The 17511-nt window shown below is 42.7% G+C and overlaps 1 protein-coding gene across 1 annotated transcript in view; it reads right to left on the bottom strand.

Moving 5' to 3' along the window:
• LOC143290451 (uncharacterized) overlaps positions 1-10969 on the bottom strand; it is a 97442-nt gene extending 86473 nt beyond the window's left edge. The window contains exon 1 of the mRNA XM_076599892.1: positions 10700-10969. Coding sequence (XP_076456007.1) covers positions 10700-10757 — 58 coding nt within the window. The 5' untranslated portion in view covers positions 10758-10969. The remainder of the gene's footprint in view (positions 1-10699) is intronic.
• Positions 10970-17511: the final 6542 nt, after the last annotated feature.

The following is a 17511-nucleotide window of genomic DNA, read 5'->3' as shown; positions in this document are numbered from 1 at the left end:
ACACCCACTGGACATCCGAGGGGTCTGTGTAGAGAAGAAGAGAGGACTGGCCGTACTGAGTAAGTTAATGTACCGTGCACTTAAAAAGAAATGCTTGCATATATTTACTTTAATTACAACACAGTTCTCACCACCACCATCCCTCGTCTTCTTAGGTGGAAGGTAGCAGAATGGTTAATACACTTATCTGCCAGTACAGTGTCCGTGAGAGTCTGGGTTCGAATCTCAGTCTCGCCCTTTCTCCCACGTTTGACTGGAGTGTCAAACTATACGCCTGGTCATTCGTATCAGACGATGTAACTGAGGCCCAGTGTGCAACACGCACTGAAAAAGAACTTTTTGCCAGCATAGGTGTTGTCCTCTGGTAAGACTCTGTACAAGAAATCCACTCTGTTAAGTAAGCGCAAACTTATAAGCGTGCGTTTTAATAAGCGTGATTACCGCGTTGAACGCTGGCCATTAAGGAAAAGCGTGAGCGAAGGAAGCAGGGCTCAGCTTCTGGAGACGTTTTCCCTTGCAACACCTGTGGGAAGTGCTGCGCATTCAGAATCGGCCTCTTCTCCCATATGAGGACACACACCGACAGATAAGCCTGCGTTCCTACTCATCCGTCGGTCCGACGGCAGACTCCATCAACACCGCGTTGGGTTATGTTGCTAGTCAGGCATCCGCCCAGCAGATTTTGTGCAGAATACATGGATTTGTTCGAACGCAGTGACACCTCCTTGAGAAACTGAAACTGAGTTTCAGTTTCAGTAGCTCAAGGAGGCGTCACTGCGTTCGGACAAATCCATATACGCTACACCACATCTGCCAAGCAGATGCCTGACCAGCAGCGTAACCCACCGCGCTTAGTCAGGCCTTGAGAAAAAAAAAGGTGAATAAATAATAGATAAGCTTACATAAATAAATAAATAAATAAAAATTATAATATAAAAAGGTAGTAGTAATGATAATAATAATAAAATAATAATAATAATAATAATAATAATAATAATAATAATAATAATAATAAAATAAATAAATAAATAAATAAGACAATAATGATGATAAATAAGCAAATAAATGTAAAACATGAAGACACACATTCACACATACACCCACAGCTAAAGTCCATTTAAGATTGTACATCATTTTTAAGAGATAAAGTGATTTTTTTTTCAAATATTTCATAATACGAACTAACAAAATTAGATAGATTTTTATTGCAAATAATAACAAGATTACGATTTGCACTGTTGTGGTAATTACACACTACTCACATTACCAATAGTTTGAATAAACTGTCAATATCTTGGTGGGGAAAAAAATGCCAGAATGGATTTTTATGGTTGCCTATTAATTAGTTTTGTTTTGTGTTAAATCTTAAATCTTAACTTCTCTCAGTGAGTTTGATTATTTCAGACCTCCTAACGGACTCGAAATATGCAAATAATTACCGCTCTTTTATAGTATAACTCAGTTTTGGTTTGTATCTGACCTCCAAAGAGACTTGAAATATGTACATTTTGCCTTTTTTTAATCGGTATAAGTCAGTTTTGGTTTGTGTGAAATCTTAACTTCCGTCGGTGACTAGGGCTATGGGTATTTCTGGCCTCCCTATAGACACGGAGGAGGCTGTGCAAATCAGCTCAAAGAGTTCCCAGTTGAGCCACGAGTGAACTCATTAACGACCGGCCTGACAAAAGAGAAAGGCCGTGTGTGTGCGACAGGAAGGAAGGGAGATAATTAGCGTGACATGAAGCAGAGCCGTCGGGAACGTGTGCACTGCAGGGAGGCACGCGAAGCACCCATACCACTGCTCTCCCTTCTCTCAAACAGGACCTGATGATAATGGCCAAGCCCCTCTCCTCCTCCCCTTCCTCCCACCCACCCCCCCACCATCCCCCATCCTCTCCACCTTCCCTCGTCTGTTTGCACACTAACAAGCCTTCCCCTCCTCTTTCCTCTTCCTAAACTCGGGAGAACGATTCACATCACATCCACTGGTGATAAGGCCTCAGCTGGGTGCAGTTGCATTGCTTGGTTCTAACTTTTTGACAGTTACACGTGACTAGATGCCTACGTTGACCGAACTAAGCCATTGGTCAGTTACATACTACACACAGTTAGTTACTACTCTGAATCCAGGACCATTACATTAAGGCCAAGCTGCAGAACCAGTGGAAGCAGCAGCATCTATGCCACAACAGAGCAGACCCGTATTACCTGCTGACTCGTCGAGAGCAGGTAGCCATTTTCAGGCTCAGGACAGGCCACAATCGCCTGAAACACCACCTATACACGAAACTCTGTATCGGTGACACAGAGCAGTGCCCCTGTAGAACAGACAGCCAGACAACAGAACATCTGCTGCAGTCCTGCCTGCTCCACCAAGCGCGCGCGCGTGTGTGTGTAGTCACATTTTGGTGTGTGTATGTAACATAGATGTAATGTTTTATGTTAACAAAAGCGTTTTTGTAAAGCACCTAGAGCAGATTTCTGGATAGTGTGCTATATAAGTATCCATTATTATTATATATATATAATGTGTGTGTGTGTGTGTGTGTGCGTGCGTGCGTGCGTGCGTGCGTGCGTGCGTGTGTGACATATCCTAATTTTGTTCGTCATCGTTTTTCCCTTTGTTTCCTTAATTCTGCTTTATTTCCTTTTCTGTTAAACAGAACATGAATACAACTATCACAAATGCATCTCTAGCTGTCATTGAAAGCAATGGGACATGCACATCTCTCTATCTCCCTTGGTTGTAATCTCAGTATTTCAGCATTTTCCAATGCTTTCTCTAAATCGATCCATGGTGTTCACTCTCATGTTTTTCTAAGTATCAAATAGTTGTTCTAAGTGTTTACTCTTTTTTATATTTGAACTTGGAGATTATTAGTCGTGCTAATAGTATGACATGATTAATCTGGTTTTTGATATTTGTTTTCATTTTAAAGGAGATGGGAAATCCAAAAAGAGCTACTTTTTTCACTAATATTGTTCTGCTCCTTAAAATGTGGTAAGATGTTCCTGAGAGTGATAAAAGGCGTGTTCAATGAAGCCAATCTCTTGACACCACATGCATTTGTTTGTATTTACTAACCAACTGGGCAGGAATTGGTGGAGAGTCTTACCCAAGTTACACCCCTACCATTTCAACCAAGAAGACTTCAGGACAGTCAGCGTTGGGATGGTTCCCAAAGGCCTTCTTCTTCTTCTGCGTTCACTCGTATGTGCACGAGTGGGCTTTTACGTGTATGACCGTTTTTACCCCGCCATGTAGGCAGCCATACTCCGTTTTCGGGGGTGTGCATGCTGGGTATGTTCTTGTTTCCATAACCCACCGAACGCTGACATGGATTACAGGATCTTTAACGTGCGTATTTGATCTTCTGCTTGCATATACACAAGAAGGGGGTTCAGGCACTAGCAGGTCTGCACATATGTTGACCTGGGAGATCGTAAAAATCTCCACCCTTTATCCACCAGGCGCCGTCACCGTGATTCGAACCCGGGACTCTCAGATTGACAGTCCAACGCTTTAACCACTCGGCTAATGCGCCCGTCGTTCCACAAGGCCAACTAGCCACGAGGTCTGTAGCACGAATAACCAGTGCAGTCTTGCCTCCTAGTTTGAGAGTAACAGACCTTCACGAAAGGTCAAGCTGTAAATGACTTCCCAATGCAGTGGAGGAACCACTGATCATACGTACATACATACATCTCTCACTTTGCTGTTGCGGCCCCAGCTGTAAACATTTTGTCAATCTCTGATAGAAACCGAGCTTTGAGCCCTCGATAGGTCAGAGGTTAAGGGGGAGACAAGGTGTCTTCTCCACAAACAAGCACAGCACCGCCCTGGGAATCGTTATCCTCACATGAATGCCGCGCGCGTGCTGTATTTTCGGGGGGGAGGGCGGTATGTTTTCAGTCTCCACATGCCCGCGTGTTGTTGTGGCGCTGCTGGAAGCAGGGTGTGTGTGTGTGTGTGTGTGTTGGGGGCGGTGGGTGGGTGGGGGGGGGTTGTTTTGTTTTCTGGTTTGTTGTTGTTGTTTTTCTGTTTTTTGTTTTTGTTTTTCTTTGTGTGTTCTGAACAGATATTCAGGGCTGTTCGAGTTCCACGTGTTCGTGTCTTCATACCGGACTCACTGTGTAGTTCCACGCAGTCCCTCTGATGAACATTGAGTTTCGCTTTGTATTGGTTCCCAAGGCAACGTGCCATGCCTGGTGGCCATATCGGAGGGGGCAATACCGACATTGTTCCCTTGCTTGTTGTAACACAGTTGCCCTTCTCTGATAGCATCTGGGAACTGGAAAGAGATGCGGGACGAAAGGTCTATCTCTCTGTCTCTGTCTGTCTGTCAGCCTGCCTGCTTGTCACTCTCTCTCTCTCTCTCTCTCTCTGTCTCTCTCTCTCTCTCTGTGTCTCTCACTCTATCTGTCAGCTGTGTGTGTGTGTGTGTGTGTGTGTGTGTGTGTGTGTGTGTGTGTGTGTGTAATAAGGTCACACTCTCTTGGTGTCTTCGGCTCGGCCGCTCTTTGAAGCTAGAACCGAGGTTACTACCGAAAATGGTAAAAATATTGTAGAAATGAGAACAACAGTAGTCTGGGCATATATATATATATATATATATATATATATATATATATATATATATATATATATATATATATATATATATATATATGAATTATGTATATTACTGACTGCCTGAGTATCTCTCTCACTCTAACCAAGCAAACGTCACCGCCGCCCCGCTGCCGTGCCTATATATACCTTGGCAACCTGTGTTTCTGATGTGTATTTTGCCAGTGTGACTGGTTGTGTGTGGATCCGCCTGCACGAGCATGTGTAAACAGGTAGTAAGGACAGCAAGCAAACAGATCTCCTGGACTGAGTCATTGACAGGTAGGTTGTTGCACAGACTGTCAGACAGACTGACAGCCAACAATTCACAAAATAATAATTATGTGCGGTGGTTGAATGGTTAGAGCACTGGATTTTCGATGCCTGTCGCATCTGGGTGGAATTTGTTTTTCCCCCCGATCTCCCAGTTCAGCTTGTCCGCAGACCTGCCAGTGCCTGAACTCCCTTCCGTGTGTATTCGCACGCAGAAGTTCAACTGAATACACATGTCGAAGATCCTGTTATCCATGTCAGTGTTCAGTGGGTTGTGGAACAAAGAAAATATCCAGCATGCACACCGCACACACCCCGAAAACGTAGTATGGCCGCCTGTTTTCATGGCGGGGTACATAAAGAAAACGGTCATACATGTAAGATGTTACGTAGTAGTAGTAGTAGTAGTAGTAGTAGTAGTCTTCAGTTTAACGTCTTCCACTTTAAGTGATATTAGATGGAAGATGTTACGTGTGTGTGTGTGTGTGTGTGTGTGTGTGTGTGTGTGTGTGTGTGTGTGTGAATCGTCTGTGTGAATGTAAATGTGTGTGTGTATGTGTGTGTGTGTGTGTGAATTGTGAATGTGCATGTGTGTGTGTGTGTGTGTGTGTGTGTGTACGTGTGTGCGTGTGTGTGTCTGTGTTTCTGTGTGTGTGTGTGACTGAAACCTGTCTGAATAACAAGAGGAAAAGCATGACGAACGCCCAATGGCAGCTGTCAGCTGTCAGTCGGCTCTACCCATGTAGGCAGCTTGTTGTGCAAGTGTCTCCTCCGTGTTTGAAAAGCGCTTGGAGCCGGCTTGGTCTCTGACCGAGGACAGGTACAAGCGCAACATAAGTATCCATCATATCCGTATCAGCCAGCTACATAAATGTGGTGACGACAGACAGTAGATACGCATCTGGATACCATTTTTAAACAAGAGATGCAAGGCCTTCAAGACTCACTTGTGATATGCACGAAAAAGAACAAGAAGAAGAAAAATAAAAAAAAGAAATGGAAAGTCTGGCAAACACACACACACACACACACACACACACACACACACACACACACAGATACGCATCTGGTGTCATAGACATGAAACGAAACTAAACAAAACGAAATACTATTTAACCAGGGTAATAAGATAAGCAAATATCCATGTTATTTCCCCCCCAAGCCCCAGGGTATAAAAAAAAAAAAAGAAGAGAGAAAAAATGGGGTAAGGAGTACTTTAAAATAAACGCATTAATAAAGAATCATTAACAAGAAATATATCGAAAAGAATTTCTTAACATCATAAAGTTAAGTTCAGTTACTCAAGGAGGCGTCACTGTGTTCGGACAAATCTATATACGCTATATCACATCTGCTAAGCAGATGCCTGACCAGCAGCGTTATCCAACGCGCTTAGGCAGGCCTTGAGAAAAAAAAAGTCCATAATGGATACATCATAAAGTTAATGGATGAATAAATACACAACTAAATAAACAAATAAACAGATACCATTTTTAAACAAGAGATGCAAGGCCTTCAAGACTCACTTGTGATATGCACGAAAGGAATTAAGAAGAAGAAGAAAAAAAGAAGAAGAAGAAGAAAAAAAAAGAAAGAAAAAGAAATGGAAAGTCTGGCAAACACACACACACACACACACACACACACACACACAGAGAGAGAGAGAGAGAGAGAGATACGCATCTGGTGTCATACACATGAAACGAAACTAAACAAAACGAAATACTATTAACCAGGGTAATAAGATAAGCAAATATCCATGTTATTTTCCCCCCAAGCCCCAGGGTATAAAAAAAAGAAAAAGAGTGGCGTATGGGGTAAGGAGTACTTTAAAATAAACGCATTAATAAAGAATCATTAACAAGAAATATATCGAAAAGAATCACTTAACATCATAAAGTTCAGTTAAGTTCAGTTACTCAAGGAGGCGTCACTGCGTTCGGACAAATCTATATACGTTATATCACATCTGCTAAGCAGATGCCTGACCAGCAGCGTAACCCAACGCGCTTAGGCAAGCCTTGAGAGAAAAAAAAAGTCCATAATGGATACACCATAAAGTTAATGGATGAATAAATACACAACTAAATAAACAAATAAACAGATACCTTTTCTTTCTTTTTTTAAGAGATGCAGGGCCTTCAAGACTCACTTGTGATATGCACGAAAGGAATTAAGAAGAAGAAAAGAAGAAGAAGAAGAAGAAGAAGAAGAAGAAAGGAAAGTCTGGCACACACACACACACACACACACACACACACACACACACACACACAAAACATAAAAAACAAAAACAATTTGATCTAGATCTATATGTGTGTTAAAAAATAAAAATAAAAAAAAAGTGAAAAACCGGGAACGTGGGCTGCTTCAGATGGGATTGTTCCGTCTCAAGCATGCAGTTTTCAATTCTACGGATAATCGATCTTGACGAAAAGCAGAAAATATTTATTTGGATCAATATATGTTAAAAGGCTCACTGTTATCACTAAATAAGAGGGCCGTCAAGGTCAGTCATTGGATGAGATGTTTGAAGTTAAACATCCAGAATTTTTTCTGACCCGAGTAAGAAAGATGCTGCGACAAACTAACTGCCGAAGCTACATCTTGCCTCAGAAGCCCACAATACTTGCAAACTATTTCTACCGTCTGATGAGAGTATAGCGGAGTTGTTACACACCAGTTCTTTCAGAACTGTGAAAAACAACAACGGGAATCTCCAAACCAAAAGTATGTGATGGTCTGCATTTCCGGACTGTTCCATTTCATTTTATATGGGTTACTTTGTGACGTCAGTCAGCCAAGGCACGCCCACTTGCATGGTCATTATACCAACCTGCTGCCCCTTTCGAGTCAACTGAATGGAGTATACTGCAACAGCTATTTTTAGACAGGCAGGAAGCAACCAAAACATCCTTCATTTTGTGTATTGGTATGCTTGTTTGGGGACATATATGCAGGAAGTTTTTTTAGGCCTGTGCGCAAATCTCTCTTTGAATAAAAACTCAGCTGCCTTCTTCTCCTCCTTTCAATTATATGTTACTATCGCGTATTATTGAGTGAATACAGCATACTGCAATCCAAGATGGCCGCCTTTGTTGATTCGTGTGGGGTCTGTCAAGTATGTTATGTTTGTTATAATTGATGTGTTAAAAATCTGTAAAATATTCATATGCAGTAAACACGTCGATGTTGTAGTTAGCATCATTCTCAAATGTAAATAGTGTAAGATCTTCCTATTCAGTATAAAACACAAAAGCATGTTTATGCCTTGAGTCGTGTTTTAAAAAATAATGTCCAGATGATTGAGATCTGTTACAAGAAAATTATCTCCCTTTCTAATAATCATTTTTCTGCCTATAACGTCCCATCAACAGGCACACTGAGAGATGTGTGTAAATGTAACCTCCGCAATGAGCAAAGAAAGTTCCATTTTCATCAACGAAAATATTAGTGAACTGCTATTGTTCAATGTTTCAGTATGTCCCAGAAAAATGTTAAGTTTTGAGTATAAAAAAAAAAGAAAAATGTAACAGTAATTTTTTTGGTGAAAATATTCAAATTCATGTTGTGCCATTCCTAGTGAAGCAGTATCATTACGTTTAGAATGAATGGAAAGAACTGGTCATTTGCTATTGTCGTGCCAAATTTGGTATCAACTGACAAAGTATTTCCAGAGAAAATGGCAATGTTAAAGTTTACCATGGACACAGAGAGAGAGAGAGAGAGAGAGAGAGAGAGTGAGAGAGAGAGAGCCGAACACCGGGTTATTACATAGACTCATATTGTTTATACAAGTGAGTCAACAAAGAAAAAGACTAACACTGAACAGGAAACAGTAATAGTGTTCGATATCTCCCTCTCTCCCTTCCTCATAATTAAATATCTTTATTTTTTGTAATGTAACGTTTGACCCCCATCACCTTTTTCTCTCTGTCTATTTGTCTGTCTGTCTGTATGTCTCTCTATCTATCTCATTTCATCTTTTCTTCTTTATTCTCGTCCCCCACTCTCTCTCTTTCTCTCTCTTCTGATATAAATTCTCTCTCTTTATTCATTCTTGTGCGTTTCTTGTTATTATGCTCATCTCAATACCCTGGAAAAATAAAATTTCTTATTGGTATCGAGAAAAGCGAAATAACATGAATATTTTTTTGCCAACCATCCCTATGGTGTAAGAATCAGGAATGAAAAGAAATAGACAAAATCAAAATACTGAAGAGTGGAAGAGAGAGAGAGAGAAAGAGAGAGGGAGGTGGGGGGGGGGATATAAGAGAGAGGAAATAAGAGAGAGAGAGTGTGTGTTTTATTCAAATCAAGGCCAAAGCCCCTTACTGAAGTACAATAGAGGAAAGACGAAATGAGAGAGAGAGAGAGAGAGAGAGAGAGAGAGAGAGAGAGAGAAACTGTTTTATTCAGATTAATTAAGGCCAAAGCCCCTTACTGAAGGGGCGTGACACAAGTACAATGTTGGACATATTGGAAATATAACTGATACCACAGGGATACATTAAGCATACAGGATAACAGCAAAGAAAACTATTAAATCATTACATTCAGCCTCTTCAATGATTTGTGAATAATTATGAGTAGCCAGTCCATAAAGAGTAGTCTAATTTCTAGACAATAACAAATTCAATCGAAAGTTGCAAGGATTGTTATGTATTTGGGATCAATTGACTTCGTTCTAAGGTCATGTACGGCAGGGCACGTTAACAAAAAATGGATGTCGTCTTCTCTGTTTGTATTACATAAGAGACATTCACAATCACCTTGAAACATGTATCTCTGTCGATGACACGTAACATCAGAAACACCAAATCTGAATTTAGTTAATGCATATTTAACATATCTGTTCATTCTAATTGCAAGATGTGGCTCTATCAAATATGTGGTCTTAAAAAGTCTATACTGTGCAAATCTGTCACAAGTAAATATATGATCATGCCAGTCCTGCCACCTGCAATCAATAAGTCTTTGAAAGATTTTAAAAATCCTGGAATAACTTGGACACCTTGATTGTCCCATACATCCATGAGAATTTAGAAACTTACGAACATTTGTAACCCACGTATTTTTACCATTACAATCCAAGGTATATATCTTGTAAGCTTTAAATGGCAACCTATTTTCTTCCATCCGCATTTGTTTTAACCAATACTTGACACATGTAATGTAGGAGTTTGTATACATTGGAAATCTCCCTAACTCACCATATACTAAATCATTAGGAGCCCGACTGTCTATATTTAAAAACCGTTCCATGGCAAACACAAGTATTTTTTTCAATTTTAAACCCTTCTCAAATGCTCAAATTTCAGCACCATATTGCGCTATAGGTTGAACCTGATCATCAAACAATTTGGTAAACAGATTAAAAGATCTACAGTCCAGCTTATAAATCACATGAAAAATTATGAGAACTGCTTTCTTCGCTCTAGTAATTAAATCTCGACATGCTAAACTAAAACTGAGTGTGGTCGAAAAATAAATCCCAAGATATTTGTTAGCATTTACCACTGTGACACTGTCGTCACCATAGACCCATATCTCATTACTTGCCAAATAACCTCCTTTACGAAAAACAATAAAATTACTTTTTGTGATATTGACCTTTAGTTCTAGTCTTGTTGTCGTCATATACAAGCTGTTCAATTGTCTCCGTAAACAAACTACGGTTGTAGATAATAAAATGATTTCATCAGCAAATAGTAACATAAACAATTCAACCAGGTCAAAAGTAATACCATGACGTCCATTTTCCATTATTTCCAAAGCAAGAGAGAGACAGACAGACAGACAGACAGACAGACTCACCGCCTGTTCCACACAGGAACAACAGCAGAACAAGCCCCACTCGTCGTGCGCGCGTCATGACTTCTGACGTCACTGGGATCAACGTCAGTTCAGTCAGTCAGTCCTGGTCGCCGTGACGAACGTTTGCGTCACTCTGGCGTTGGCATCGTCGTAGTTGGTCATGGTGATGAGTTGTGGTCCTGGCCTGGCCTCGACCCGCGCCGCCTCAGCGTGACTTTGGCGGTTTCAACATTGTCTCACAAAGGACAATGCTTCATCCACTGGAAACAGAGAGCTGGAAATAGGCAGAACTGTCTCTCTATGTGTGGAGGGGGGGGGGGGGGGGGGGGGGTTCGGGGGGGTGAACGGGTTTTGTGTCGTGTTATGAGCGTTTGAAAACAAGAGAACGCTGGCCATTAAGGAGAAGCGTAAGCGAAGGATGCAGGGCTCAACTTCTGGAGACGTTTACCCTTGCAACACCTGTGGGAAGTGCTGCGCATCCAGAATCGGCCTCTTCTCCCATAATGAGAACACACACCGACAGATAAGCCTGCCTGCCTACTCATCCGTCGGTCCGACGGGAGACTCCGTCATGAACCAGAGCCTTTACGAATTAGCAAAGGTGCATTGTGGATACAGGAATCTCACCGGTGACGAAGAGAATGGCAGATGGAATGCACACTGCAGCCGCCGGGCAAGATATGTAATGATGACGTCAAGCGGTTTTGTCTTCACTCGCTGGTTGTGGGGTTATGAGAACTATGGACGAAGGTTGTGTATCTTAGATTAACGTCATTTTTTTGGCGGAAAACGACATTGGATGACACTTCACAGACACGTCAGATTCCCCTACTTCTAAAAAAGCTTCACTGGTAATACCGGCTAAGTTCCGCAGTCAGTGCAAAAGTAGCAGCCCTTGCCATCCGCCATTTTGAGGGGCTCTTCCGCCTTACTGTCTGAAGCACACCTCACATCATAAAAGCCTTCGCGTTCACTCCGGTCCTCAGAGGTGGGAGGGTGGGGGGTGGGGGTATTAATTAAAAGAACCCAAAATGAACTTAGATCATTCCGGCTATTGCAGTATTAGTTTTTTTTGATGATCCCACTGTCTTGAATTCGATGCGACGGGCGCCATAGCCGAATGGTTAAAGCGTTGGACTTTCGACCTGAGGGTCCCGGGTTCGAATCACGGTGACGACGCCTGGTGGGTAAAGGGTTGAGATTTTTACGATCTCCCAGGTCAACATATGTGCAGACCTGCCAGTGCCTGAACCATCTTCGTGTGTATACGCAAGCATAAGATCAAATACGCACGTTAAAGATCCTGTAATCCATGTCAGCGTTCGGTGGGTTATGGAAACAAGAACATACCCAGCATGCGCACCCCCGAAAGCGGAGTATGGCTGCCTACATGGCGGGGTAAAAACGGTCAAACACGTAAAAAGCCCACTCGCGTATATACGAGTGAAACGTGGGAGTTGAAGCCCACGAACGCAGAAGAAGAAGAAGAAGAATTCGATGCCTGTGGAACTAGGGCACCAATTAACACTCCTTCTAAAAACGCATCACTATCATTTTCTCTCCGCATCATCATTACCACTGACTGTCCACATCATCACTATCACTGACTGTCCACATCATAAGTACCACTGACTGTCCACAACACCACTGCCACTGACTGTTCGCATCATCACTATCACTGACTGTCCACATACTGACTGTCCACATCATCACTATCACTGACTGACCACATCATCACTACCACTGACTGTCCACATCACCACTACAACTGACTGTCCACATCATCACTATCACTGACTGTCCACATCGTCACTACCACAGACTGTCCACATCACCACTACAACTGACTGTCCACATCATCACTACCACAGACTGTCCACATCACCACTACAACTGACTGTCCACATCATCACTACCACTGACTGTCCACATCATCACTATCACTGACTGTCCACATCATCACTATCACTGACTGTCCACATCACTGTCCACATCATCACTACCACTGACTGTCCACATCATCACTACCACTGACTATCCACAACACTGTCCACATCATCACTACCACTGACTGTCCACATCATCACTATCACTGACTGTCCACATCATCACTACCACTGACTATCCACATCACTGTCCACATCATCACTACCACTGACTGTCCACATCATCACTATCACTGACTATCCACATACTGACTGTCCACATCATCACTACCACTGACTGTCCACATCATCACTACCACTGACTATCCACATCACTGTCCACATCATCACTACCACTGACTGTCCACATCATCACTACCACTGACTGTCCACATCATCACTATCACTGACTATCCACATCACTGTCCACATCATCACTACCACTGACTGTCCACATCATCACTACCACTGACTGTTCCACATCATCACTACCACTGACTGTCCACATCATCACTACACCTGACTGTCCACATCATCACTACCACTGACTGTCCACATCATCACTATCACTGACTATCCACATACTGACTGTCCACATCATCACTGTCCACATCATCACTACCACTGATTGTCCACATCATCACTATCACTGACTGTCCACATCATCACTACCCCTGACCGACCACATAATCACTATCACTGACTGTCCACATCATTATCATTGACTGTCCACATCATCACTGTCCACATCATCACTACCACTGACTGTCCACATCATTATCATTGACTGTCCACATCATTATCATTGACTGTCCACATCATCACTGTTCACATCATCACTACCACTGACTGTCCACATCATCACTATCACTGACTGTCCACATCATCACTACCACTGACTGACCACATCACTATCACTGACTGTCCACATCATTATCACTGACTGTCCACATCATCACTATCACTGACTGTCCACATCATCACTATCACTGACTGTCCACATCATCACTACCACTGACTGACCACATCACTACCACTGACTGTCCACATCATTATCATTGACTGTCCACATCATTATCACTGACTGTCCACATCATCACTATCACTGACTGTCCACATCATCACTACCACTGACTGAACACATCACTACCACTGACTGACCACATCACTATCACTGACTGTCCACATCATTATCACTGACTGTCCACATCATTATCACTGACTGTCCTCAACTATAAGCTGCGGTCAGACAGTGACTGAAGAATACCTTTAACGACCACATCAACAGAACCTCAGATTTCCCCCGTGATCTCAGTCCTTCACAAAAGACTATGCTGTAAATGAATTCCAGTCAAAGCAGAGAAACCATTGATCGCAGAACGATCACACTGCTGTCGAAAACAAACTGTATTTTTAATGTCAGACAATAACTGAAGAATACCCTTGAAGACCACACTAACAGAACCTCAGCTGTCCCCGTGGTCCCAGTCCTTCACAAAAGACTATGCTGTAAATGAATTCCAGTCGCAGCAGAGAAACCACTGATCATGCAGCTATCACTGTCTACAATATCACTATCACTCACTGTCTACATCATTATCACTGACTATCCTCAGCTGTTAGCTGCGGTCAGATAGTGACTGAAGAATACCTTTAACAACCACATCAACAGAACCTCAGCTTTCCCCCGTGATCTCAGTCCTTCACAAAAGACTATGCTGCAAATGAATTCCAGTCGCAGCGGAGAAACCATTGAGCATACAGCTCTCACTTTTGCTGTTGGGAGCAACTGTTAGCTGATGTCAGACAATGACGGATGAATACCTTGACGACCACACTCACAGTACCTCACCTTTCGTCAGTGGTCCCCAGCTGTTCACTGACAGCAACACAACAACACCTATACTGCATCAGTGGCTTTGCCTGCACCACAGACAAGACACCACCACACAAGCCGCTCAGTGTGTGTGTGTGTGTGTGTGTGTGTGTGTGTGTGTCTGTGTGCACGCCTGCAAGTGTGTGTGTGTGTGTGTGTGTGTGTGTGTGTGTGTGTGTGTGACGGATGCAAGCATACGCAGGCGTGCACAAACACACACACACACACAGCCCAACGAACGCACGCACACACACACACACACACACACACACACACAACGTACACACACAGACCCTCCCACTCACACATATCACACACTTCCTACACTCACCCCTCCTTACACACACACACACACACACACACACACACACACACACACACACACACACGAGCATTAATCGAAAGGAAAAGGCAGCGCTGTGGGAGACGAGGGTGCGGAGTGGGGTGGGGTGGTGTGAGGGGTGTGTGGGTGGAGTGAGAGGGGCAGGGAATGGTGGATAGGTTGTCTCCCTGAGACAGGCTGGAAATCAGTGTGCTCGTGCGATACGTTCGCTTTTTAATCTTTCCCTCGCCCTCTTCGCAGCACGCGCACACGCAAATAAATAAGAGGCGGGCACTTGGGATCTCTTCAAGTAATATTCCCTCTGCCTTGGGTAGTGTTCTGCGTAATTTGTTTCCTCCCTCTCTCTCTCTCTCTTCTCTCTCGCTCTCTCTCTCTCTCTCTCTCTCTCTCTCTCTCTCTGAACGCCCTGATATACAGCGGCTGTTTTCCGTGGGGGATCGCCGGGAAAACAAAAACACGTGTAAAAAACAACAACAAACAAACAAACAAAAAACAACAAAAAACAACCCTGGTAACCTGTTATCTGTCTCTGTCTCAGTCTCTGTCTCTCTCATGCACTCTCACGCACACACACACACACACACACACACCCACCCACACACACACACACACACACACACACACACACACACACACACAGAAAGGAAGAGAAAGGAAGAGAGGGGGGGAAGAGGGGGGAGAGGGAGACACACACACACACACACACACACACACACACACACAGACATATATACATAATAATAATAATAATAATAATGGATACTTATATAGCACACTATCCAGAAATCTGCTCTAGGTGCTTTACAAAAACGCTTTTGTTAACATAAACATTATATCTATGTTACATACACACACCAAAATGTGACACCACACACACACACACACACACACACACACACACACACACACACACACACACACACACACACACACACACACACACTGCATACATACATTTTAACATACATGTGTATCTAACAGCTACCCTAACACATACGCACACATAGGCAGACACAAACTTACATAAACGCACGCACACACAATACACATTCATGTACATGCATGTAGTTATGTACACATACATATGTATACACACCTAGTCAAGCACACCTAAAGGAAGTGGACCTGCCCCAATTGAACTTATTGCTGAGGGAAAAGGTGAGTTTTGAGACAAGATTTAAAAGATGCGAGGGAATCAGAATGACGGAGGTTATCAGGGAGCTTGTTCCACGTCTTTGGCGATTGAAAAGAAAACGATCTGTGTCCATAGGTCTTACTTCTGACGTGAGGTATCCTGAGAAGTCGAGTATCAGAGGAAGAACGGAGCTGGCGAGACGGGGTATAGGTATGGATGAGTTCAGAAAGATACTTGGGGCCAGATCCGTTGATGCAGAAAAGGTCAGAGTGGATAGCTTATAGTCTATTCGATCAGTGGAGAGACTGAAGGAGAGGAGAAACATGGTCAAATTTAGAAGCTCTACAAATGAGTCTGGCAGCGTTATTCTGTGTATACATACACACACACACACACACTCTCTCTCTCTCTCTCTCTCTCTCTCTCTCTCTCTCTCTCTCACACACACACACACACACACACACACACATGTACACGTACACACGTACACACACTCTCTCGCTTTCTCTCTCTCACACACACAAACACATAAACAAACACGCCGCACGCGCACAAACACACCTACACGCACACTCGCGCGTGCCCGCGCACACACGCACACATACCCTCACCCCAACCCCACCCCATACACACACACACACACACACACACACACACACACACACACACACACAACCTTTTCGTTGCCGTCTGGACACGTCGAACAGACAAGCTTACCGGTATACTTTACCGGTAACCGTGGGAGAAAGAACAACACAGGTACAGGTTTTGTTCCAGTTCGCTTGTAGCCGCGAATGTAAAGAACAACGGAACGTATATATATATGCACACGTTACACAAATAAATCACATCCAAACTTGATACTGAGAAAGCAACATTTGATAATGTAACCGATCTGATAGCCGAAATGATTGCTCCAGAGGATGACGCATCTCTCTGTCTTGTGGGTTGTTTTTGGGTTGTTTTTTTACGGAACAAGAACAAATTTGACACACATGCAAAGAAACGAAAACCAGTGTTGTTGATGAATGATGATGACGATGGTAATGATGATGATGATGATGATGATGATGATGATGATGATGATGATGATGATGTGATTAAAAACACGTTTTATAGATAGAAACGATAACCGATGATGATGATGATAATGGTGATGATGATGATGATGATGATGATGATGATGTGATTAAAAACACGTTTTATAGATAGAAACGATAACCGATGATGATGATGATAATGGTGATGATGATGATGATGATGATGATGTGATTAAAAACACGTTTTATAGATAGAAACGATAACCGATGATAATGATGATAATGGTGATGATGATGATGATGATGATGATGATGATGTGATTAAAAACACGTTTTATAGATAGAAACGATAACCGATGATGATGATGATGATTATGATGATCGTGATGATGATGATGATGATGATGTGATTAAAAACACGTTTTATAGATAGAAACGATAACCGATGATGATGATGATGATTTGATTGAACACACATGCAAAGAAACAAACA

Source organism: Babylonia areolata, chromosome 15 (genome assembly GCF_041734735.1).
Source record: "Babylonia areolata isolate BAREFJ2019XMU chromosome 15, ASM4173473v1, whole genome shotgun sequence".
Lineage (NCBI taxonomy): Eukaryota > Metazoa > Mollusca > Gastropoda > Neogastropoda > Buccinidae > Babylonia > Babylonia areolata.
Note: the sequence above shows the minus strand (reverse complement) of the source record. Positions and strands in the feature narration are given on the sequence as shown.